The 26,286-nt window shown below is 44.9% G+C and overlaps 1 protein-coding gene, 1 long non-coding RNA gene and 1 other non-coding gene across 12 annotated transcripts; 1 reads left to right on the top strand and 2 right to left on the bottom strand.

Annotated features, from left to right (window-relative positions):
- Positions 1-744: 744 nt before the first annotated feature.
- LOC109735266 (F-box/LRR-repeat protein 14) lies at positions 745-4,203 on the bottom strand. Of its 4 annotated transcripts, none has more exons than XM_045228478.2 (4): positions 3,106-4,203; positions 2,816-2,988; positions 1,147-2,277; positions 745-1,075 (listed from the first exon to the last, which is right to left on the bottom strand). In XM_045228478.2, the coding sequence occupies exons 3-4, from the start codon at positions 2,263-2,265 to the stop codon at positions 1,064-1,066; spliced, it is 1,131 nt and encodes a 376-aa protein (XP_045084413.1). In that variant the 5' UTR covers positions 2,266-2,277; positions 2,816-2,988; positions 3,106-4,203; the 3' UTR covers positions 745-1,063. The 4 variants fall into 4 exon arrangements, with proteins under 4 accessions (XP_045084413.1, XP_045084412.1, XP_045084411.1 ...); XM_045228477.2 differs by having other exon boundaries at positions 745-1,032; positions 3,106-4,011; XM_045228476.2 differs by having other exon boundaries at positions 745-1,071; positions 3,106-4,011.
- Positions 4,204-6,160: 1,957 nt separating this feature from the next.
- On the bottom strand, positions 6,161-10,384 carry LOC109735273 (uncharacterized). 7 transcript variants are annotated; one of them, XR_012184304.1, is made up of 9 exons: positions 9,699-10,384; positions 9,247-9,594; positions 9,087-9,170; positions 8,807-8,965; positions 8,071-8,190; positions 7,813-7,963; positions 7,037-7,210; positions 6,859-6,950; positions 6,161-6,418 (listed from the first exon to the last, which is right to left on the bottom strand). It is a non-coding gene; the product is annotated as an uncharacterized protein (transcript). The 7 variants fall into 5 exon arrangements; XR_012184303.1 differs by lacking the exon at positions 8,071-8,190; XR_006663756.2 differs by having other exon boundaries at positions 9,087-9,594.
- A 100-nt stretch (positions 10,385-10,484) lies between these two features.
- LOC120963885 (uncharacterized) lies at positions 10,485-15,055 on the top strand. The gene is made up of 3 exons (XR_005755583.3): positions 10,485-11,445; positions 11,739-13,095; positions 13,555-15,055. It is a non-coding gene; the product is annotated as an uncharacterized lncRNA (long non-coding RNA).
- Positions 15,056-26,286: the final 11,231 nt, after the last annotated feature.

Consider the following 26,286-nt stretch of genomic DNA (forward strand, 5'->3'; position numbering starts at 1 on the left):
TAGGGACGTCCTGTCATGCAAAGAAGTGGTACTGTCTAGGTTGCACAAAAAATGGGTAGAAAAAAACGAAAAAATTAAGCAAAGGTGAGCAGAAAGACGGGCAAATCACATCGAGGGTTAGCTTCAGAGATCTTATGCTCATAGGATGCACTTGTAATATCGGTTGCCGGACCTTTTTTCAACCATGGATATATGTCGCTCAGCACTTCACGACCGCAATTAGGGCACGTCAGGGGGAGAAGCTCGTTGTTAACAGCCTATGGATTGGAGGAGGAAGAAGCCGCCATGGATGCAGATGCAAGGCAGTGTGAGGTAAAAGGAGATGGGAGGGCGTGGGGACGAGAGATAGGCCCGCACGCGCGTAGATAGTAAGCAGTAGAGTAAATAAACAGAAAAGGAGAGGCACCGCGGACCGTTGTAACCGAAGTAGCTAGGCCTAATAAATGACGATCGACAGCCTGCGCATGCACGGTAGAAAATTTGCATCCCGAGGAGGGCCGACGGCTAGGATAATACTACTATATGATTGTATGGGCCATATCGAATTTTCCAATATAAAGGCAGTAATAACATACAAATTGTCATGTTCATACACCACATAGAAACGAGAGGCACTGTTAGGACCTGCAAGTTGAACACCTGAAATGTTTATCTTGTGGTTGATTTATGACAATTTTCAAGATGGCAGACATGGAGAAATTATGCTACATGAGCAAAACAACATAAATAGGTTCAGTACACCAGTAACAGACAATTTTAAAGTCTTCATTCACCGCATTGGATCCAAAGTTGACCATTAGACACAGGTTCTAAGAAATGATGAAAACGATAGCAGGGTCAATGACAGCGACATCCACAAATGAGGCACAACCGAAAACAACTTTAACTACTTGACCAATAGCATTATGTTTAGATTCTACTGAGACGGCTCCTGCTTGCTGACTCCAGAGAGTAGTGAACTGATCTAGCTGCGCCTTGGGCAACTTGCGGAGAGATGCAAGCACAGCCTTCGATGGTCAGAGAATCCAACTTCTGTGAATGTACCAGTTCGGTTAATCCAGCATCAGTCACCTGACTACACAACCGGAGTGTCAGACTCCTCAAGCAAGGGGTGCGCGCAATGGAATGCATCCCAGCATCAGTTACCTGATCGTTCACCGCAAGCTCGAGTGTCTCCAGGAATGGTGAGGATGAAAGTACCATCATTCCTTCATCATCAAAGAAGTCAGCTCCATTAAGCACAAGAACAAGAATCTGACAAGACTGAATGAGAATCCTAACACACTCTAGTGTTAAGCCTATATCTGGCAAGTAGAATGTGCCCTCATGAAATGTAAGTTCAACGCTCTGAAGCATAGGACAACCGAGAGCTAAAACCTGAAGACTGTGATCAGTAACCGATGGTATGTAAAGAAAATCATTGTCATCAGCAACGTACTGAGGAGGCATGAGCCATAGTGAAATACTTTTAAGATTGTTGCAGCTGTGGGATAGCGCAATCATGTCATTGTCGGTTAGACTTACAACATACTTAAGGCATAGCTTCTCCAATGCTTTGCATTTCTCCAAGAGAAGACAAAGTCTCAGCTCTGACCTTGCTTGAATATGCACCAACCTCAAATCCTTCAAATTGTCACAGAGGAAATCACATGCACTCGGGTTGTGCACATCATATAAGGGATCATTAAACCCAAGCATATCATCTATTTCTACCTTGCTCTCAAACTCAAACTTCCAAAGCTTCATCCATCCTGGACCAAACTTTAGTAGGTCAGGCTGCCTGATTCTGTTGCAATTCCTTACCACAAGTTCTTCCAGTGATCCATTCCAGCCAAGGTACTCTAGCCACTCTCCGCTGCTTATTTTCTTGCAATCAATAAGGTGGAGAGCAGATAAACTGTTGCAGCCAATTGCCACCGAGAGAAGTCCCCTTGAGGTTATGCTTGGTACAGAGTTTAGTGTGAGGGACATCAACTTCTTACAATTGGCTAGACAACTAAGACCAGAATCATCAATGTATGAGAAGAAGCTCAAGGTTTCACCGGTGTAATTGATTTCCATTTTTGACAAATTGGAGAATCGGGAACAAAGCGATGACAAGGTTTCTGTAGCAGAAAACAAGCTGCATCCTAAGCGGATAGCGGCCCTTTGATTCGCCTCAACCTCGCACAGACTTTTTGACACAAGGGAAAGAGAATTCAGATCACTTGTCCTGGTAATCCTCTGGACGATTTCTGCCAGCAGTACCTCCGGAAGATCCTCCATCGAGCAATGCAGCTGTAAATTGGGCAATCTCAAGGTTCAGCGGGCAACCAAAGTGCTGGAATGAAATTAATGAAATACAAGAGCGAAGCATGTGACAATGATATCACACCAATGTTAATCACGAAGAACATACTGGTGAAAATCTATGTTCTAATCTTGGTCAAAAAATCACTCCAGCAGTAATCTACAAAGACATAAACTAGAACTGCCACAAGTTTGTGAGAGAAAACTGTTGCACTGATCTTTACATATTCAGAGGCAACTGGGCCAGAAAGAATGGAGTTGTTCACTAAGATAACATACTGATGTGATGATCCAGAAGCACTTAATTAAGTAAATGACATGGAAGGCAATATGAGGTCTGGTTACTATTTGCTTCAACGTTGCAGCTTGGGCATATTACCGGCCGGTTTGCTCCATTTACGCTCATCACTTTTGGATCAAGAACCAAAATAGAGCGAGAGATATAGAGAGAGCAGGGTAGACAAGGTTGCACACCTACGGAACACAATAGACGAACACAGAAGGACAAGAGTTGCTTCTTTAGTACCTAGAATCACGAAAACGCGACGGCAGAAGAGAAGGAGAGGCGGCAACCGTAGATCTGCCAGAGCAGGAGAAGTCGGGCAGCACCTTCCGCCTCAGCTTGATCTTGGATTGGTGAACCACCTCTACGCCAGCTGTGGACTTGGCTCCCCTCTCCGGTTGTGAGGGGACTGGGGGCTGGGGAATGGTAGCCAGGCCATTCAGTTATATATATATACGATATGAATTTAAATGCATTGATTTCAATAAATACCAAATTATTTCGGTATGGTTTTGGTAATACTATATACTTACCAAAAATGACGTAAACGATTCTTGCCAGCCATCAATCACGTGTTGGGTCGGTCGCCCACGCACATCCTGACGTCACGCCTACAGACCACGCAGGTCCTGACATCACACCACGGACCCACGCACTCGCCCACGCATGTCTTGACGTCACACCTGCGGACCCACGTACTCACCCGCGCACGTCCTGACGTCGCACCTGCGGACCCACACACACGCCCACGCATGTCCTGACATCACACCTGTGGACCCACACACTGTTCTCTCATCCCTATCTTTTTTTCATTCCTGGTCCATACATCTTGCATGAGCCCCACGCATTGTTCATTAGCCACTCGCCCTCTCCCTTAGAGCAACTCCAACGGGCCAACCCAAACGGACGGCGATTTTGTCCGCTTTTTGTCCGTCTGGGTCGGGCAGGCGGACACGGGCGTCCGCTTCCTTGGGTCGGCGTGTGCGCCAACGCTCGCCCGATCCATTTTGACGGCGCCGACAAAAAAAACATTGCATGCATATTTAAAATAAAAACAACTTAATTAAACATTAAAGCCGGCCAGGAAGGCCGGCGAGAGTCCACGCGTCCACATTAGCACTAAAAAAACTAAAAACAAACTAAACTACGAGGCGGCGCACTGCCTTAGGCGTCGTCATCGTCATCGTCCTCGGGGCCGGTGAGGTCGATGAGCGTCGGCGCAGGGCCGGCCCAGGGAACGCCGTGTTCCAAGCGGCGGCGATGTCGGTCGCGGGCAGCTCTGCCGGCGCGGGAAGCGGTGCGGCCTGGCGCGCTTCCTCCTCAGCCTCGCGCTGCTCCTCCTCGAGGTCGCGCTTGAGCATCTCCTCGTACTTGCCGCGACGGCGCTCCTCGGCCAGCCGTCGTTGCGCCACATCTCGAGGTACGCCGCCTCCTGCGCCGGCGTCGCCTCCATCCAAACCGGTGGTGCGGAGACCCACTCGCACAGTACTCCCGTCCAGGAGTAGCGCTCGATGGGGGACGGCTCCTGCTCGGGCTCCAGCTCGGCCTTGACGCGGCGTCGGGGAGGGGATGGCGGGGCCACCGGCGGCAGCACGCAGTCGGCCGCCGCGGAGAGGGCAATGGCTTGCGCCATGGCCGCCTCGTACCGAACCTCCTCTTCCTCCACCGCCTCCACCCTACGCCGCTCGTCCTCCTCGCTCTCGTGGTAGACCACCGCAAGGGCCGCCTGGTAGGCGTCCTCCGTCGCCTGGTCCTCCTCGCGGACGACGAGCGGGGGCGGCGACATGCTGCGGTCGACCTCGTGCACGCCGCGTCACCTAGCCTCCTCGTGCTCGAAAGCGAACCACCTCTTCTAGTTCGGCGAGTCCGATGCGTAGGCGGCGTCGCGGCGCTGCTCCGGCGTTAGCAGCGCCCGCCGGCGCCGCACCTCCTCCGCGTGCGCCGTAGCCGATCGCGGCGCCGCCGGCACTGGGATCCTCTTTGGATCCAGATGCCAGTCGTGCGGCAGGGTGGCGTCGGGGTACGGCAAAGGCACGCGGTGCTGCCAGTGCCACTCCGCCTGGTGCACTGCCACGTTCACGCGCTGCCTCTGCCGGCGAGCCGGCGCCGGCGGAGGGGGGAGGAACTCCGAGGGGAAAGGGACGGCGGGGGCCTTGCCCTTGGCCTTGCTGCTGCTGCCGGCGCCGGAGAAGAGCCCCATTTGGCAAAGCTGGGGTGGCTAGGGTTGGCTAGGGTTTGCCGGCGACGGGGAAGCGAGCGTGCCTAGATGTGGACGGGGGCTGGCTGGATGAGGACGGCCCCGCCGCACGGTCGGCTTAAAAAAGGGCGACCGCCGTCGCTGACGTGTGGGCCCGTGGTCATAAATTAAGCTGACCAGGTAGATGGCGGGCCGTTGGATGACCGCCAAGTGGGGCCGCGGCGGACACCGAAAAGGCGCGCGTGGCGTCCGTTCCGCGTCCGCGCCAACGCATTTGGGGCGCAAATTTGAGCCGCAAATGCATCGGCGCGGACGCGAAGCGGACTCCATTTGGGTTTGGGTCGGCGCGTTGGGCCACCACCTTTGCCCGCGCAGACCCAAACAGACAAGGGCGGACGAAATGGGTCGCCCCATTGAAGTTGCTCTTATCATCCTCTACCTTATCTTCTCATTATTTGCTCTCCTTTCTTGTCCTAACCATCTCCCACCTTCACCTGCTTGCCATGGGCGCAGCCGCAATTTTTTGCTGGCACTGCTGGCACGCACCAACCACCATTGCCCATCGCTTCTTTTATGTTGGTTCGTTGCAAGGGCGGTAAGCCGGGGTTGCTAGGGACAACCATCGCACACGAGCAGTGGTGCAAGACGGAGATGGAGCAGCGATGCAAGGTGTGGATGCTGGGACCAACGCCTCAGTGTGGTGAGACTGTCCACACCGGGGAGCTGTGACTCGGGCTGCAACGACGAGAGCCAAATGCCAGGACCAATGGCGCAACATGCTACGGCCGTTAGCCAAGAAAGCTACAGCCAGTAACTGGAAAAGCTACAGCCAGTAACAACTAGTGATCTTTTTTTATATGACTAGTAAGCATGCAGTTGCACGTATAATCGTAGGAAGAAATTTCTTGAGTCAGACCAGAGATGTACAACATATGACCAACTCCAACTCTACCTAATGACCTGCAGATGTATTTGTACAAAATATGGTTTCAAACATGCAAGATATATCACAAGTTGTATCAAACAGGATGATGTGTGGTGCAGGGAGGGGGGTCCAAAGTGTTCTCAACAGTTTCCCTTTATTTACAACATGGCAAAATAATCACCAAAAGCGAGTGGAAAGCATGGAACATTGGGTACTATTTTCTCAAAAAGCGGGTTCTACCAACGGAACATCAGATTGCACCTAGTTTGGGGTTTTGCATATTTTGCAAGTCTCCATGGACTGAAAGCAGAAGATAGCTAACAGGAACTAAACATATTATGACATGTAACACCATATAGAATATTAAATTCTTTTTGTTATAAAAAAATATTAAATTCTTTTTGTTTTCGTTGCAGCAAACTCAACATGTTAGGTTGCATATACCAACGTTAGGATTGACACAATATAACTCGGTACAAATCACAGCTTCAGCAGAATCGGTGTGAGAACTAAATCAGTAAGTATTCTGCTTGCAAGCAACACAATGGCTGACAAAAGTTATCTTTTGAAAAGAAACACAATCGCTCTCTTTCTGTACAAGTACAATATGTGAAACCGTTCTCCCCATAAAACAAATTTGATCTTCTCACCATCATTATCTACCAGCACAATCTGCTTTCTTTGTGTACATCTAAAAGGTTCCAAAGTCAAAATCTTCTCAATCCTGCAAGAAAGAAAGGGTGGGTTCTGAACCTTTCTATAACAAAGTCAGCTTCTACAGTTCACCCAATAAAATTTTATTGCGAATAGTAAATTTCTTCCTTTTTATTCTCACCACTAAGGAGAGTCTTTATTTATAGCACAGAGCAAACATGTATATACAAAGCTCCAAGAATCCTCCTATACATGTTCACCAGTAAAGCAATTAGCTTTGATGGCCTTGCTATTTGTACAAAGCTCCAAGAATCCTCCTATACATGTATTTATAGAGGTCTAATGACGCTAAACAACGAATCCTCCTACACATGTTTAGCAGTCAAGCAATTGGCTTTGATGCTCCAAGAACAATATTCAGTAGAATAGCAGCAGAGAGAGGCATAGTAAATCTTGACAGATAGGAGAGAAACTGCACAGTGAGGAAGCAAAGCAAAGCTGGGAATGAACCTGGGAGCCCCATCCGATCACGACGGAGGGCTTGACGCCCTTGACGCCTCCGGGAGCAGTGGGAAGAGGTTCCGCCCGCCCGCCACCATATACTGCAGAGGCACACACAAAACAAAAGACATCAGAAACCAATTCCGGGAGAGGGAGAAGGAATGGGAATGGGAGTGCAGGTGCGAACCTGATCTTGGCCGGCGAGGGAGACCTTCTTGTTGAAGACGGCAATGTCGAAGTCGAGTGTGCAGGCCTCCGCCGTGTAGCCGCCACCGTCAGCATACAAAATAATCTCCACCACCGGCCATAGTCTCCTCGGGATTCTAGCATCGATGTTGCATTTTTCCAAGCAATTTATGACCTGGAAAAAAAAATAAAAATCATGTTGTTCACATTATATACAACGAAAAATAAGATTCTAGCATAGGTGTTATGCATTTCAGTACTGATTAACAAAGTCTCTTTTTTCATAACTATCTTAGCTAAGAAAAATGTTGAGTATGTCTTAGGCTCTTGGCTAATTCTGGCATATTAGTCTCACAGTGCATCTGTGGTTCTTTGAATCTCGAAGAGGAACACAATGCTAGTAAATAAAAACACCAAAAACATAAAGAGGTGGCATTGTATATTTTGTATGTCTGGAGATCAAAACATCAACCTTTATTGAAAGCCCGGGGATTTTTTTTTCAATGAACAGCATAAATATTACTATTCCTTTTCCCCGAGAGAAGTACCATCTGAGTATCAAACTGGTCTACAGATATTATATAGTCGTACCTGGCTAAGATGTCAAGTTATGTCTACTTAATTTTAGACAGTTACATGACTTCTGTTCCAGAACAGAACACAACACATGGGGTTGGTGCATTATGAAATTCCTTCCTTCTAGAAAATGACAGCACATACACTGCTAAAATATATGGTATATGATATATAATATGTAGGAGGGAGTGCAACACTTACATAACTGTCAGCCAAGTCTAATGATAACATCTGCAAGATTAGAATTAGCCTTGCCCATAAGTTGAAAGAGCTTCTTTCTTTTCATTGTGCAGTCGCCAGTCTTCTCCATGATACGACTGATTTCAGTAAATTCCTCAACCATATCATCGACCTATTAAAGTAGTGTCTTAGAACTTGAAACCGTGCGACCACATGGAAATAATTTGTTGACTTTGCTCAATCACAGTAACTGCCGTAAGTAAAGATCAAGAGCGATACTTTGACCAAGAACACTTGAAATTATCCGAATTCCAGAAGTGTCTAAACTTTTAAGAACTATATAATCAAGACCTCCTTTCATCCAAGTTGTCAGGGATGACATTTCGACTACTGCATAATCTGGTAACAATTAAATAAATGTCATCATGTGAGAATATAATACAGGTTCATCGTTACAAAAGTGGATTAGGGGCTAGGTGCCATATTACTGTTGCTATTATGTTATAGGCCAGGGGCACGTAGTCGATCCCGGGCAATCTTAGGCATGACTGGTGCCTATATACTTATGCGGGTTCAGCTACATAATTTGGACTGTTATGTATAAATAATTAGAGAGCATTCAAGATATTTGCTCTCTTGGAAAATGAGGCCTGACTCAAACTTCTCATATTTTAAAACATGCATGTTCAAACATGCAATTGTGCATGGACTGCCACTCACATAACCCACCGCAGCTTGTACAACAATGCACATGTTTTAAGGTAAATTTAAAAAGTTTTCTGCAAACAATTAAGAAGGCCAGTGCAGAAGCCATATAAGGGTTCGGCCAAAGCATTGTGACCGCTAAAAATGCAGTACAACAAACACAAATTAAATTCAGAGAGATTCTCTTGATCCTCAATGGTGTTTATCAAATATCAGCAGTAACTATAACAGGCCAGCTCGTGAATGGTATGGACATATATACCAGCAGTTTACACAATAACAGGCTAGCTCGTGAACAGCCTGGACATACCGTCTTTCCTCATCTCCGGAAGCCATCCCGAAGCATGATTTCTGATCATATAAAGATAGTGCTCAGCTTCATCATCACTAATATTAAAGGGCACAGCAGAACCATATTGGAAGACAGCCACATAGCGATAGGAAATCCACTGTCCTTCACTCCAATGCCCTACAAAAACGTGGAGATAAATGAGGGTATCTGATGTACATACACCATGTTCAACAAATCATCAAACATAAGTAAAATTCTTGGCCCTCAAAATATGTGGTGCTACACTGAAATCACTCACCATGATCTCTGGAGGGAATTCAGATTAGCGGAGCACAATGCAGTTTAGCAACCAGGTGGATGGATTTACCACGTCGCTCCCGTGCTGTAAAAGATTGGATGAACAAAATCAAACAAAGTTCGTAGGAAGTAGACCTGGAAGGGGATGTAGCACGCCATGCCTTCTTCCTCCTCCTCCTATGGGGTAGCGGGGGCTGGGCCACCGCCCGGATCCAGGCCCAGTAGACCGAGCTCCGAGGGCTAGAGCCGCGGGCGTCATGGCGAGAGGTGGCAGCGACCGATGAAAAAGGAGGCACACGGGAGGGGGTGCAAAAAACGCGCCGGAGTGGAACTCGATGGTGGCGGCCTCGTCTCGAGGAGGCGGCGAAGATGGTGGACGCGTGCACGCAGCAGCCCCATCGGCTGAAGGCTTGAAGCTTGCCAGTAACCAGCGTCGCTATGGCGACCCACAGCCGCACCGGTCCGTGGTGCCGGGCTGCCGGCGCAGCAACGTCTCGCTCCCGAGGCCCCTGCGAGGCGAGCCAATCAAATCAGCAGCAAAAAGTAGACCACAATGGGGAAAAACACTGGAAAAGAATTGAGGGCGGATCACCGTTGGAAGCAGGCGGCTCACCTGCGCATTGGAAAATTGATGTTGCAGAGGGAGGGGTCCTGCACAATTGCCAAATTAGCAAGTCTGCTCTGAGCCGTGTTCATCGGCTGTAGTGTCCCCATACCCATCATCTTGTCCGTCATAGAACCATCGCTTCTCCGGTCAGGGGCGGTGGTGACCTGGTCGTCGAGGAGCGTGGGGGCTCGTGGGGAGGCAGCGTTGTGCGGCCACGCGGAAAGGCGATGTTGCAGAGGGAGGACGCCGACGGGGAGGGGCATCGTGAGGGAAGGGAGTGAGGCTTGCGCCTGGCGGCGTGGATGTGAGCGGGGGAGAGGCGGGGAGGCGACGTCGGGCGTGTGGGGGACGTGCGAGGAAGCGAGGGGTAGCCGTCAGGCTCACACTCACGGCGGCAGAGAAGAGGACCGGCTGACGGCGGCGGCGGTAGAGGACCGGTGGAGGATGGAGGCGGGGAGCGGCGGAGGCCGCGGCGGCAGCGGCGGAGGAGGATGGGCGGGGAGGCGGGAGAGGCGGCGAAATAAGGGGACGCGGGAGGCGGCAGAGGCGGGGAGCGGTAAAGCGGCGGAGGCGGCGGCGACGGAGGATGGGGGCGTGGAGCGGCGGTGGAGGCGGACGGCAGTGGAGGCCCCGGCCGTGCTCTGTTCCTTGAGCGGAGGTGCGGGTCGTGGGATACGTATTGTGCGGGGCGTGCGTGCGTGCGCGGCCGGAGGTTATTTTTTCATGCGGGTGGGCAGGATTAGTGGCTAATTGCGTGGCTTGTTGGGTTAACCACGGGAGAATTAAGGGCCGTTAGATATTATAGATGTACGGATAGAATTGCTTGGATCTGCCAACTCTCTTCCTTTTATCTCTACTATTATTAAAGGAGAATCAAACGTCGTGATGGTTCGACCTCGCTTTAACCCCTTTCTATCGATAGCTACCTCGCACATTCCGCACGATTTTTTTTTTTCTTTTTTTGCTTCGAGGCGTCCCGCACGAGCACGACCCAAAAAAGCTGAGAAACGAAAACCGAAAGAGAAAACAACCGTGATCCACGAACTCACCCATGCCCCCATCTCTCGGAACCCCTCCATCCCGATCGCATCTCTCTCCTTGGAAAAATTGCCGCCGCGCGCCCACCATCCTGTGCACGCCATTTCGTCGGTCTAGATCCTGATCCGTCGCGAGGAGCCGTCCCTCAAACTGCAGCGCCACGGCCGAGCCATCTCAGAAGGAGGCAAGACGCCGTCTCACTAACTTTCAAAAAAGACGTCGTCTCACTTCCTCGCCTTGTTGCGGCCATCCAGGACGCGCTGCCGCCGCTGCTGAGCCATCTCACCTAGCGCCGCTGTCTCACCTCCTCCGTCCCGGACGCGCTGCCGCCGCAATCGGCCCATCTCACTTCGCGCCTTCGTCGCCAAACAGGCAAGCCGTCGTCTCACCTCCACCCTCGTCTCTATTGCGGGCGGCCCCGCCCCTGTACAGCAGCAGAGGAAGCGGGCGTGAAGGCTGGAGCTGGAGGCCGCACTGCTGTGTTTGGCGGCAGGAAGCACGGGAGGCGGGTGGCCATGGAGAACGGCCACACTGTTCAAGCGCCGGACTCTGTTGTCGACCTCCTCATCTTCAGGCCCCACCCCGAGCTCGACCCTCCGCAGCCATCTCGTTCTATGTTCAAGCACCGCTTGGATATCATTTTCTCCTCCCTACAGCCAGCTCCCCCCTGATCTCCTCCGCAACGTGCTGCTCCATGCATTGGCAGCTATAAAAGGTATCGAGTGTGGCATCTATCTCCTTCCCAACTCCTTTGTGTTCTTTATCTTTCAAGAGAATGTGAGATATTTAATGCTATTTGTGGAGAGTGTGCCGTAATGTTGAGTTATTGTGCACAATTTTTTTGCTAATGTGCACAATAGTTTTACAGAATGTGCTATTGTCGATTCTGCAGGAATATTTCTGCTATTTTGCAGATTTGTGCTGTCATGGATTGTGCTTCTTTTTCTTATTAAATGATGTAGTTTAAAACAAGATCATGCATAAATCAGTTTGCCCATGAAAGTGCAGCCCTAGCGATGGATTCGAACACCGGCAGCCATGTGAGCGCCCATAGCTGTGGACATGGACGCTTGCGGCGAGAGACGCAGAGCAAGAGCACACTGCTTGCCCTTTATTGAGTTAACCATGGTGACAGCTCAGGTGGTGTCGTCCTTGCTAGATCTGCACGTCAATGGTGTCGTAAATTGTAGTGATAGATGTACTGGCACTAATTGTTTTACAGATGGGGAGAATATAGATTGTAAAAGAGCCTTTATTTTGTTCTTCTTATCTAGGACAGGAGAAGTTAATTCTCACTTGTTTAAATTACTGGTTCGTATTCCATTAGGCAAAGTGGCTTGAAAATAGACTGTCTTTACTCTTTCTATGAGACATAGGGCCGCAATTTTTTTTTAAAAAAGAGGATCCAGCCAATTTGTCTTTCATTTTTTCCTTGAGATAATAATATCCTACATGCTCTACTGGGTCATCTTCACACTACAGGTTGTTTCAGCTAATGGTTATCACTGAGTTCCTGCTGCTAGCTATGCAATCCAATGATGGTCAGATACGAAATGTTGTAGAATGAAATATCCAACACTTTGAGGAGTAGAGTTTTTCAGTTTATGCAAGCACTTCATCTTCTTCATTAGAGACCCTAAAGGTAATTTCTCAATGGCACGCTTCTGTGTATTCATCAATGAGTTGAGTTGATGGTTTAGAATTTGGGAAACTTGTGAAGCTTCAAGAACAAAATTTAAATTTGGTCATTTAAGTTCTGGAGCAACCAAGTTTACCATTCACTTAATATAGAATAGAAGCTAATATCTCAAGAAATATGTTTTCACTCTATCTTGACACTTGACAGTAGGAATGGTATGGATAACATAGCAACTTCTTTTACCAGACATGGAGTACACTTCCATACTTCTATTGTTGGATAGTGTTTCTTTCATATGCCCCTATTTGCACCATTGTCAGTAATGTTTTCTTTCTAGAGTTACTGTCCTTTTGGGATCAATTTTTCGTAAAATATTCCTCATTTTGACCTAATCATGTTTTTAAACTGAATTTCTTTTATTTTAAAATCTCAGGTCAAAGCTATTACTGTGCATGTGATTCAGAAGTATTTTGTGGCCGCTGCCAGGGATGGCCCTTGCTGCTTCTATGATATTTTAACATGTTCCTGCCTTCTCACAGGTCCACTCGCATAGGCTACATTCAGCAGTTCCCATGTGTGCACTTGCATACATGTGTATGCAGTGCTAATTTTTTATCAGATTGGCAGAGGCTTCAGGATATACATATGCATCTTTCCACCTAAATGTTCTCATCCTTGGAACATGAACTACTGAAGTTTATGAAAATTTTGTATGTGAAGACTCAGGTTCGTACTGCAATTGTCAGGAATACGTTTCAGATGGTCACACATGTCTGCGCTTGATATATATTTCCGAATGGAACTTCTTTTTTGCCTGTAGTTAGATATTTCAAAGTTTGAGGGGCATGTTGGACCCAATACTGCTATATCCTTCTCTGAAAATAGTAACTTCCTGCCATTATGCATGTGCCCCATAAAAACAGTGTGCACAATGTTGGATGCCTTCATTATTATGATATTTTTACCATCCCCCTAAAATGCCACTGTTGATGTGTCAAGCTTTGGGATCTACTGAAATTGAGAAATTTTAGGGCTTTGTCGCCAACTTTGTAGGTCATTTTCGTGTTACATACACATGTCTGATAGAACATGCTACCATCTTTATTGTGCGCTTACATACTGTATACATGGCCAGTACCGTTAACATTCTTTATTCAAGGGAACACATCTATTTTGACTATGCAGGCTGGAGTGTAGTGTTAAACATTGGAGTGAGAGGAGAGTATAAGGGCAAAGATGGATCAGGAGCCTGGCCAGATGGTTTGTGACCCAACTAAGGCACGTACAAAAGATTGCATTGCAATGTGGTGCTAGCTTAGGTGATCTGCTTTTTGAGGATAAATTTCCATGTGGGTTTGAGGGATTAATTTAATAAAGATTTGCAGGGATCTATTGTGATCATGACTGCATTGTGGATACCATAGCAAACAACTTGTGAGATTCAGGAATTGTCATTAGGTTTGATCTAATTGGTTGTTGAACCAAACAATTCATGTTGTTTAATCCTTTTCAATTCCTGTGGCATATAAGAAAAGGGGCAGCACAACCTAAGCATGAAGATGAGCATGCGAAGCAGGTGAAGGCAAAGCTCAGGTTGGTTTGGATCGGATGCCTTGGACATGGTAATGGAGGTTGAACACCGATCAGTTGCAACTTGTTATGTAGGAGACTGAATCTGTATATGAAGTCTGTTTCATTAGGTATAACATTGACGTGCTCATTTAAAATTGTTTTAGGGGGGTCATTCATATTAATTCTTATTAGTGCACATAGCATTTAGTACACTGAAATCAGATCCAAGCATTAATAAAAATAGCCAACTGAATCACTGTAATTCTATTTGCCCATCTAACGAGCGACCATCATTTGGGTAGCCAAGCTCAGGTTTAGGCATCGAAAACATTGTTATAACTTCAAAACAAGGATGGATTCCCCATTTTTCTGTTTAATGATCATTGGTACACATGAAAAGTTGTTACCTTGTAGATCCAGATCACAACTAATGGGAAAGGCCATAGACAACGACTGAGAAAATGCCGCTTATATAGATTAGCCTGAAATCCACCAGAGCAGATATTGCGGAGCTGGCCATGAGCAAACATAGAGGAACCCTCAAATAAAAAACCCCGAGCAAACATAGAGAAAGAAAGAAGGAAATGTGATGCATGATTGAAGAGGGAGAATGTAGGTAAGATGCTCTATTAGATTTTTTGTTATATTTTTGTGATGTTTCATAGCGTTGCACGTGTATATAATTATCTCTGCCTAAATTTATAGTTCCTCGATGACTTCGAGCATTTATTTGGGGTCCAATATCCTTCAACTTGTATGAGTTTTGATCAAGAGCATGAGGATATAAATTTATATTGACTCGTTCATGTTCAGCTGAAATTCAAGTATGAGGCACATGTATTTTGTGTTAGTGGTACATTGTATAGGACAAGAAAGTATAAGGCGACATTTTATGCGATGAACGCTTTTAGTGGAGGGGTTGCTGTTGGAAATATGCCCTAGAGGCAATAATAAATGGTTATTATTATATTTCTTTGTTCATGATAATTGTCTATTGTTCATGCTATAATTGTGTTATCCGGAAATCGTAATACATGTGTGAATATATAGACCACAATGTGTCCCTAGTAAGTTGATCAACAGATAGTCATGGTTTCCTGACTATGGACATTGGATGTCATTGATAACGGGATCACATCATTAGGAGAATGATGTGATGGACAAGACCCAATCCTAAGCATAGCATAAAAGATCGTGTAGTTCGTTTGCTAGAGCTTTTCCAATGTCAAGTATCTTTTCCTTAGACCATGAGATCGTGTAACTCCCGGATGCCGTAGGAGTGCTTTGGGTGTACCCAACGTCACAACGTAACTGGGTGACTATAAAGGTACACTACGGGTATCTCTGAAAGTGTCTGTTGGGTTGACACGGATCGAGACTGGGATTTGTCACTCCGTATGACGGAGAGGTATCTCTGGGCCCACTCGGTAATGCATCATCATAATGAGCTCAATGTGACTAAGGAGTTAGCCACGGGATCATGCATTACGGTACGAGTAAAGTGACTTGCCGGTAACGAGATTGAACAAGGTATTGGGATACCGACGATCAAATCTCGGGCAAGTAACGTACCGATTGACAAAGGGAATTGTATATGGGATTGATTGAATCCTCGACATCGTGGTTCATCCGATGAGATCATCGTGGAACATGTGGGAACCAACATGGGTATCCAGATCCCGCTGTTGGTTATTGACCGGAGAGGCGTCTCGGTCATGTCTGCATGTCTCCCGAACCCGTAGGGTCTACACACTTAAGGTTCGGTGACGCTAGGGTTGTAGAGATATTAGTATGCGGAAACCTGAAAGTTGTTCGGAGTCCCGGATGAGATCTCGGACGTCACGAGGAGTTCCGGAATGGTCCGGAGGTGAAGAATTATATATAGGAAGTCCAGTTTCGGCCACCGGGAAAGTTTCGGGGGTTATCGGTATTGTACCGGGACCACCGGAAGGGTCCCGGGGGTCCACCGGGTGGGGCCACCTATCCCGGAGGGCCCCATGGGCTGAAGTGGGAAGGGAACCATCCCTTAGTGGGCTGGGGCACCCCCCATGGGCCTCCCCCTGCGCCTAGGGTTGGAAACCCTGGGGGTGGGGGGCGCCCCACTTGACTTGGGGGGAAGTTTCCCCCCTGGCCGCCGCCCCCCCTTGTAGATGGGTTCCAGGGCCAGCGCCCCCCTCCAGGGGGCCTATATATAAGGGGGGAGGGAGAGCTGCTGTACCCTAGCCCTTGGCGCCTCCCTCTCCCCCTGCAACACCTCTCCCTCCCGCTTGCGCTTGGCGAAGCCCTGCCGGGATCCCGCTACTTCCACCACCACGCCGTCGTGCTGCTGGATCTCCATCAACCTCTCCTTCCCCCTTGCTGGATCAAGAAGGAGGAGACGTCGCTTCTCCGTACGTGTGTTGAACGCGGAGGTGCCGTCCGTTCGGCACTCGGTCATCGGTGATTTGGATCACGGCAAGTACGACTCCATCAACCCCGTTCATTAGAACGCTTCCGCTCGCGATCTACAAGGGTATGTAGATGCACTCCTTTCCCCTCGTTGCTAGTATACTCCATAGATGGATCTTGGTGATGCGTAGGAAATTTTAAAATTCTGCTACGATCCACAACAGTTGCTAGGGCGACAGAAAACCCCTCCTCCGTTGGTTGACGACGATGAGGGACAAGGGATTTATAACGATGGTGGCGAGACAACTGACAAGGTTGAATCAGAGTCAGCGGCTAGCAATAATGGTGAGCAACATAAATTTATTGTTCCGTAGCAACGCACGAGCACTTAACTAGTAGGGGTAGTAGATCAGTGACACCGATTTTTGTTGCTGAGATTTTTTTTGCTAGAACATGGTGGTGGAAGCCGATGGTGTCGGTGATCCAGAGGCGGTGACGCCGGGAATGTTGCAACCACATCAACCATGTGCTGGAATGGGCAATGCGATTGCTACTACTGATGATCCCAATTGTTGTGACCTGCACGACGAGCTACCACTACTGGGAAAGGGCTTATAGGTGAACTCAAATGTGTGGCTGGCGCACTATAACACCCACCACTGCTACGTTGGAGAAGTAGCATTGGCTTGTACTAAAATGGCCCCACCGCTGCTGTTGTTACAGCAGTGACGTGCGCTATGTCATACCCGCCACTACTATGTTGGATAAGTAGCACTAGCATGTACTAAAATGGCCCCACTACTACTCTTGTTATAGTAGTGGCGGACACCATGTCGTACCCGCCATAGGTGAATTGTCTTCAAGGTCCCCGCTTGGTGAAAACCTTTGGTGGCGGGCGCCGCGGTTCGTTGCTACTTCTTGAGCTTGTGTTGGTTTTTCCCTTGAAAAGGAAAGGGTGATGCAACAAAGTAGAGATAAGTATTTCCCTCAGTTTGAGAACCAAAGTATCAATCCAGTAGGAGATAACGCACAAATCACCGAATACCTACATAAACAATCAAACAACTCGCACCCAACGCGATAAAGCGGTTGTCAATCCCTTCACGGTTACTTGCAAAAGTGAGATCTAAAAGAGATAAATAAACGATAAAGTAAATATTTTTGGTTTATAGATTGGAAAGTAAAAGATTGCAAAATAGTAGATCGAAAACTTATATGATGGAAAATAGACCCGGGGACCATAGGTTTCACTAGAGGCTTCTCTCAAGATAGAAAATATTACGGTGGGTGAACAAATTACTGCCGAGCAATTGATAGAAAATCGCAAAGTTATGACGATATCTAAGGCAATGATCATGAATATAGGCATAACGTCCGTGTCAAGTAGACCGAAACGATTCTGCATCTACTACTATTACTCCACACATCGACCGCTATCCAGCATGCATCTAGAGTATTAAGTTCATAAAGAACGGAGTAATGCATTAAGTAAGATGACATGATGTAGAGGAATTAACTCAAGCAATATGATGAAAACCTCATCTTTTTATCCTCGGTGGAAACAATAGAATACGTGCCTTGCTGCCCCTACTGTTACTGGGAAAGGTCACTTCAAGATTGAACCCAAAGCTAAGCACTTCTCCCATTGCAAGAAAAACCAATCTAGTTGGCCAAACCAAACCGATAGTTCGAAGAGAATTACAAAGATATCAAATCATGCATAAATGAATTGAGAGAAGATTCAAATAATATTCATAGATAAGCTGATCATAAATCCACAATTCATCGGATCTCGAAAAACACTCCGCAAAAAAGTATTACATCGAATAGATCTCCAAGAACATCGAGAAGAACATGGTATTGAGATTCAAATAGAGAGAAGAAGCCATCTAGCTACTAGCTATGGACCCGTAGGTCTGTGGTAAACTACTCACGCTTCATCGGAAGGGCAATAGAGTTGATGTAGAAGCCCTCCGTGATCGAAGCCCCCTCCGGCAGTGCGCCGCAAAAGGTCCCTAGATGGGATCTCACAGGTACAGAAGGTTGCGGCGGTGGAAAAGTGTTTTTGTGGATGCCTCTGGTGGTTTGGAGATATATGGGAATATATAGGCAAAAGAATTAGGTCAGGAGGTGCACGAGGGTCCCACAAGGGTGGGGGCGCGCCCTACCCACCTGGGCGGGCCTTCCGTCCTTGTGGCTGCCTCGTGGCTCCTCTGACTTCACCTCCAAGTCTCCTGGTTGTCTTCTGGTCCAAGAAAAATCATCGTGAAGGTTTTATTCCGTTTAGACTCCGTTTGGTATTCCTTTTCTGCGAAACTCAAAAACAGGGAAAACACAGGAACTGGCACTGGGCTCTAGGTTAATAGGTTAGTCCCAAAAATAATATAAAATAGCATATTAATGTATATAAAGCATCCAAAACAGATAATATAATAGCATGGAACAATAAAAAACTATATACATTGGAGATGTATCAAGCATCCCAACCTTAATTCCTATTCGTCCTCGAGTAGGTAAATGATAAAAACAGAATTTTTGATGTGGAATTCTACCTAGCACATTTATCCATGTAATTTCTTTATTGTGGCATGAATGTTCAGCTCCGTACGATTCAAAACAAAAGCTTAATATTGACATAAAAACAATAATACTTCAAGCATACTAACAAGGCAATTATGTCTTCTCAAAATAACATGGCCAAAGAAAGCTTATCCCTACAAAATCATATAGTCTGGCTATGCTCCATCTTCATCACACAAAATATTCAAATCATGCACAGCCCCGATGACACGACAAGAAATTGTTTCATACTTTTGATGTTCTCAAACTTTTTCAACTTTCACGCAATACTTGAGCGTGAGCCATGGACATAGCACTATAGGTGGAATAGAAGGTGGTTGTGGAGAAGACAAAAAGAAGGAGATAGTCTCACATCAACTAGGTGTATCAACGGGCTATGGAGATGCCCATCAATATATATAAATGTGAGTAAGTAGGGATTGCCATGCAACGGATGCACTAGAGCTGTAAGTTTATGAAAGCTCAAAAGAAAACTAAGTGGGTGTGCATCCAACTCCCTTGCTCACGAAGGCCTAGGGCAATTTGAGGAAGCCCATCATTGGAATATACAAGCCAAGTCCTATAATAAAAAATTCCCACTAGTATATGAAAGTGACAATATAGGAGACTCTCTATCATGGAGATCATGGTGCTACTTTGAAGCACAAGTGTGGTAAAAGGATAGTAACATTACCCCTTCTCTCTTTTCTCTCATTTTTTTATTTGGGCCTTCTCTCATTTTTTGGCCTCTTTTTTTCCGTCCTGAGTCTCATCCCGACTTGTGGGGGAATCATAGTCTCCATCATCCTTTCCTCACATGGGACAATGCTCTAATAATGAAGATCATCACACTTTTATTTACTTACAACTCAAGAATTACAACTCGATACTTGGAACAAAATATGACTCTATGTGAATGCTTCCAGGGTGTACCGGGATGTGCAATGAATCAAAAGTGACATTTATGAAAGAATTATGAACGGTGGCTTTGCCACAAAATACGATGTCAACTACATGATCATGCAAAGCAATATGACAATGATGAAGCGTGTCATAATAAACGGAACGGTGAAAAGTTGCATGGTAATATATCTCGGAATGGCTATGGACATGCCATAATAGGTAGGTATCGTGGCTGTTTTGAGGAAGGTATATGGGTGGTTTATGGTACCGGCGAAAGTTGTGCGGCACTAGAGAGGCTAGCAATGGTGGAAGGGTAAGAGTGCGTATAATCCATGGACTCAACATTAGTCATAAAGAACTCGCATACTTATTGCAAAATCTATTAGTTATTGAAACGAAGTGCTACGCGCATGCTTCTAGGGGGATAGATTGGTAGAAAAATACCATCGCTCGTCTCCGACCGCCACTCATAAGGAAGACAATCAATAAATAAATCATGCTCCGTCTTCATCACATAACGGTTCACCATACGTTCATGCTACGGGAATCACAAACTTTAACACAAGCATTTCTCAAATTCACAATTACTCACTAGCATGACTCTAATATCACCATCTTCATATCTCAAAACTATCATAAGCAATCAAACTTCTCATAGTATTCAATGCACTTTATATCAAATTTTTATTATATCCCTCTTGGATGCCTATCATATTAGGACTAAATTTATAACCAAAGCAAATTACCATGTTGTTTAGTTGTTCAATATATCTTCCGATATTCCGATAAATCAGCCGATTTATCGCTTACCTATCAATGGCCGATAAGATAAATCGGCCAATAACTCAGCCGATATGGCGATAAATCGGCCGGTATGTCGATAAACTGGCCGATTTACCCCTTATCATGGGTCGACCGATAAGTTCCCGATAAGCGATATCCCCAACATTGTAGAGACTCTCAAAATAATATAAATGAAGCATGAGAGTTCATCAATTTCTATAAAATAAAACCACTGCCGTGCTCTAAAAAGATATAAGTGAAGCACTAGAGCAAGATTGCCTAGCTCAAAAGATATAAGTGAAGCACATAGATTATTCTAATAAATCACGATTCATGCGTGTCTCTCTCAAAAGGTGTGTACAGCAAGAATGATTGTGGCAAACTAAAAAGCAAAGACTCAAATCATAAAAGACGCTCCAAGCAAAACACATATGATGTGGTGAATAAAAATATAGCCTCAAGTAAAGTTACCGATAGACGAAGACGAAAGAGGGGATGCCTTCCGGGGCATCCCCAAGCTTAGGCTCTTGGTTGTCCTTGAATATTACCTTGGGGTGCCTTGGGCATCCCCAAGCTTAGGCTCTTGCCACTGCTTATTCCATAGTCCATCAAATCCTTACCCAAAACTTGAAAACTTCACAACAGAAAACTCAACGGAAAATCTCATAAGCTCCATTAGTATAAGAAAATAAATCACCACTTTTGGTACTGTTGTGAACTCATTATTTATTTATGTTGGTGTAATATCTACTGTATTCCAACTTATCAATGGTTCATACCCCCCGATACTACCCATAGAATCATCAAAATAAGCAAACAACACATAGAAAACAGAATCTGTAAAAAACAAAATAGTCTGTAGTAATCTGGATAGTTCGAATACTTCTGTAACCCCAACAATTCTTAAAAATTAGGACAACATAGGAAACTTTTATATAAATCTTGTGTAAAAAAATTCAGAATTTATCACGCTTCTGTGATTTTTAAAAATTCTCGGACTAGGCACAAAAGTTTCTGTTTTTCAGCAAGATCAAATCAACTATCACCGTAAGCTATCCAAAAGGTCTTACTTGGCACAAACACTAATTAAAACACAAAACCACATCTAACCAGAGTCTATATGAATTATTTATTGCAAAACAGAACCTAAAAAGCAAAAACAAAAATAAAATTTGGTTGCCTCCCAACAAGCGCTATTGTTTAACGCTCTTAGCTAGGCATAAAAACACGAATGGATCTAGGTATTGTCATCTTTGGTATGCAATCCATAAATGGCTCTCATAGTAGATTCATATGGCAATTTAATTTTGTTTCTTGGAAAGTGTTCCATGCCCTTCCTTAACAGAAATTGAAATCTAATGTTTCCTTCATTCATATCAATAATTGCACTAATCGTTCTAAGGAAAGGTCTACCAAGAATAATAGGGCATGTAGGATTGCAATCTATATCAAGAACAATGAAATCTACGGGAACATAATTCCTATTTGCAACAATAAGAACATCATTAATCCTTCCCATAGGTTTCTTAATAGTGGAATCCGCAAGATGCAAATTTAAAGAACAATCATCAAATTCACGAAAACCTAGCACATCACATAAAGTTTTTGGAGTCATGGAAACGCTAGCACCCAAATCACACAAAGCATGGCACTCATAATCTTTAATCTTAATCTTAATAGTAGGTTCCCACTCATCATAAAGTTTTCTAGGGATAGAAACTTCCAATTCAAGTTTTTCTTCAAAAGATCGCATCATAGCATCAACGATATATTTAGTAAAAGCTTTGTTTTGATTATAAGCATGAGGATAATTCAACATGGATTATAAGAAGGAAATAAAATCTATTAAAGAACAATTATCATAATTAAATTCCTTGAAGTCCAAAAGAGTGGGTTCGTTGCTACTTAAAGTTTTGGCCTCTCCAATCCCACTTTTATCAATTTTTGCATGAAGATCTAAAAACTCCGAATCATTGGGACGCCTTTTAACTAAAGTTGACTCATCTCCAGTCGCATCTTTATCAAGATTTATATTGGAAAACAAAGATTCAATAGGAGTCACATCAATCACTTTAGAATCTTCATCGCTGTTTTCACAGAAACTAGAAGAACACGTTTTTACAAACCAATCTCGTTCAGCGTGCATCTTGGCGGTTCTTTGTTTGCACTCATCAATGGAAATTCTCATAGCTTTGAGATAATCATGCTTGGGTGGAATAGATCTAAGTTTCAAAGAATCAACATCAAGAGAAATTTTATCCACGTTCCTAGCCAAATCATCAATCTTAAGCAAGTTTTCTTCAATCAAAGCTTTGAAATTCTTTTGCGAACTCATAAATTCTTTAATACCATTCTCAAAATCAGAGAGCATCTTATTATAATTTCCATAATAATTGTTGTAGGAATTGCCATAATTATTAGAGGAATTACTAGGAAACGGCCTAGGATTAAAATTACCTCTATACGCGTTATTACCAAAATTGTTCCACCAACAAAATTCATGTCCATAGATTCATTATTATTTTCAATCAAAGTAGAGAAAGGAATATCATTGGGATCAATAGAAGCACTCTTGCTAGCAAATAATTTCATAACCTCATCCATCTTTCTACTCAAAACATTAATCTCTTCAATCGCATGCACCTTTTTACTAGTGGAAGATCTTTCGGTATGCCATTGAGAATAGTTAACCATAATATTATCTAGGAGTTTAGTAGCTTCTCCTAAACTAATTTCCATAAAAGTGCCTCCCGCGGCCGAATCTAAAAGATTTCTAGAAGCAAAATTCAATCCGACATAAATTTTTTGTATAATCATCCACAAATTCAAACCATGAGTAGGGCAATTTTGTATCATCAATTTCATCCTCTCCCAAGATTGTGCAACATGTTCATGATCAAGTTGCTTAAAATTCATAATATCGTTCCTATGGGAGATGATCTTAGCGGGAGGAAAATACTTGGAAATAAAAGCATCTTTACACTTATTCGATGAATCAATACTATTTTTAGGCAAATATGAAAACCAAGTTTTAGCACGATCTCGAAGCGAGAACGAAAATAGCTTCAATTTAACAAGATCATTATCCACATCTTTTTTCTTTTGCATATCACACAAATCAATGAAATTGTTTAGATGGGAAGCGGCATCTTCACTAGGAAGGCCAGAAAATTGATCTTTCATAACAAGATTCAGCAAAGCGGCATTAATTTCACAAGATTCCGCATTAGTAGCGGGAGCAATCGGAGTACTAATAAAATCATTATTATTGGTGTTGGAGAAGTCACACAATTTGGTATTCTCTTGATCCATCGTGACAAAGCAAGCAATCCAACACACGAGCACACAAAAAGCAAAAGAAGAAGGCGAACGGAAGAGGGGCAAAGAAAAGGCAAATCTATTCGAAAATCGTTTTAGAAGTGGGGGAGAGGAAAACAAGAGGCGAATGGCGAATAATGTAATGCAAGAGATGAGAGTTTATGATGGGTACTTGGTATGGCTTGACTTGGCGTAGATCTCCCGGGCAACGGCGCTAGAAATTGGCAAGTTGACGGGAGACGAGTCTTGATTTGGCATCAATCTCCCCGGCAACGGCGCCAGAAATTCTTCCTGCTACATCTTGAGCTTGCGTTGGTTTTTCCCTTGAAGAGGAAAGGGTGATGCAGCAAACTAGAGATAATTATTTCCCTCAGTTTGACAAGCAAGGTATCAATCCAGTAGGAGACAACGCACAAATCACCGAATACCTGCACAGACCATCAAACAACTTGCACCCAACGCGATAAAGGGGTTGTCAATCCCTTCACGGTTACTTGCAAAAGTGAGATCTGAAAGAGATAGATAAACGATAAAGTAAATATTTTTGGTATTTTTGGTTTATAGATTGGAAAGTAAAATATTGCAAAGTAGTATCGGAAACTTATATGATGGAAAATAGACCCGAGGGCCATAGGTTTCACTAGAGGCTTCTCTCAAGATAGAAAATATTACGGTGGGTGAACAAATTACTGTCGAGCAATTGATAGAAAAGTGCAAAGTTGTGACGATATCTAAGGCAATGATCATGAATATAGGCATCACGTCCGCCTCAAGTAGACCGAAACGATTCTGCATCTACTACTATTACTCCACACATCGACCGCTATCCAGCATGCATCTAGAGTATTAAGTTCATAAAGAACGAAGTAATGCATTAAGTAAGATGACATGAAATAGAGGAATTAACTCAAGACATATGATGAAACCCCATATTTTTATCCTCGATGGCAACAATACAATACGTGTCTTGCTGCCCCTACTGTCACTGGGAAAGGTCACCGCAAGATTGAACCCAAAGCTAAGCACTTCTCCCATTGCAATAAAAACCAATCTAGTTGGCCAAACCAAACCGATAGTTCGAAGAGAATTACAAAGATATCAAATCATGCATAAAAGAATTCAGAGAAGATTCAAATAATATTCATAGATAAGCTGATCATAAATCCACAATTCAACGGATCTCGACAAACGCTCCACAAAAAAGTATTACATCGAATAGATCTCCAAGAACATCAAGGAGAACATGGTATTGAGAATCAAAGAGAGATTAGAAGCCATATAGCTACTAGCTATGGACCCGTAGGTCTGTCGTAAACTACTCACGCTTCATTGGAACGGCAATAGAGTTGATGTAGAAGCCCTCCGTGATCGAATGCCCCTCCAGCAAGGCGCCAGAAAAGTCCCTAGATGTGATCTCACGGGTACAGAAGGTTGCGGTAGTGGAAAAGTGTTTTTGTGGATGCCTCTGGTGGTTTGGGGATATATGGGAATATATATAGGTGAAAGAATTAGGTCAGGAGGTGGACGAGGGGCCCACAAGGGTGGGGGGAGCGCCCTCTGTCCTTGTGGCTGCCTCGTGGCTCCTACTTCATCTCCAAGTCTCCTGGTTGTCTTCTGGTCCAAGAAAATCATCGTGAATGTTTTATTTCGTTTGGACTCCGTTTGGTATTCCTTTTTTGCGAAACTCAAAAACAGGGAAAAAACAAGAACTGACACAGGGCGCTAGGTTAATAGGTTAGTCCCAAAAATAATATAAAATATCATATTAATGCATATAAAACATCCAAAACAGATAATATAATAGCATGGAACAATAAAAAATTATAGGTACGTTGGAGATGTATCATTTGCCCACCACTGCTCCATCAGATAGCTGTGGCGGGCGGAAAAAAGAGCCTGTCACACATATCTTTCGGCAACTCGCGCGCAGTTGTTCAAAAATTTGAAAAAATAGCAGTGGCGAGTCCCTAACATGATGTAGCGGGTAGTTTTCTATGCCCGCCACCTGGACTTAGTTGTAACGGGTGCGTTGTCGCGTCCGTCACTGGTCGTAGACCATATGGTTTAGGTTTTCTAAGCCCCATGTGCCCGCAGGCGTCCACATCTAGCTTATCCAAAATCTTTCAACCCCGTCTCTCTCGCCCGTTGCCGTTGTTGCCATCATCTTGGCGGCCTTGGACATCACTACTGTCCCGCTCACCCTCTGATGCTTACTAGGTCGGTATCGTCCCCCTCATACTCGTCGGCCCCATTGCCTTTGCCGTCCGCTGTTGTCACATTGAACATCATCGTCGTCTGCCGCTACCTCGAACTTCACCATCGCCCTCGCCTTTCGCCGACTCCAATGCCTGCCACATCCCCGACGTCCTCAACATCCACTCACATCGTCCTCAA

This window comes from Aegilops tauschii, chromosome 5 (genome assembly GCF_002575655.3).
Source record: "Aegilops tauschii subsp. strangulata cultivar AL8/78 chromosome 5, Aet v6.0, whole genome shotgun sequence".
Lineage (NCBI taxonomy): Eukaryota > Viridiplantae > Streptophyta > Magnoliopsida > Poales > Poaceae > Aegilops > Aegilops tauschii.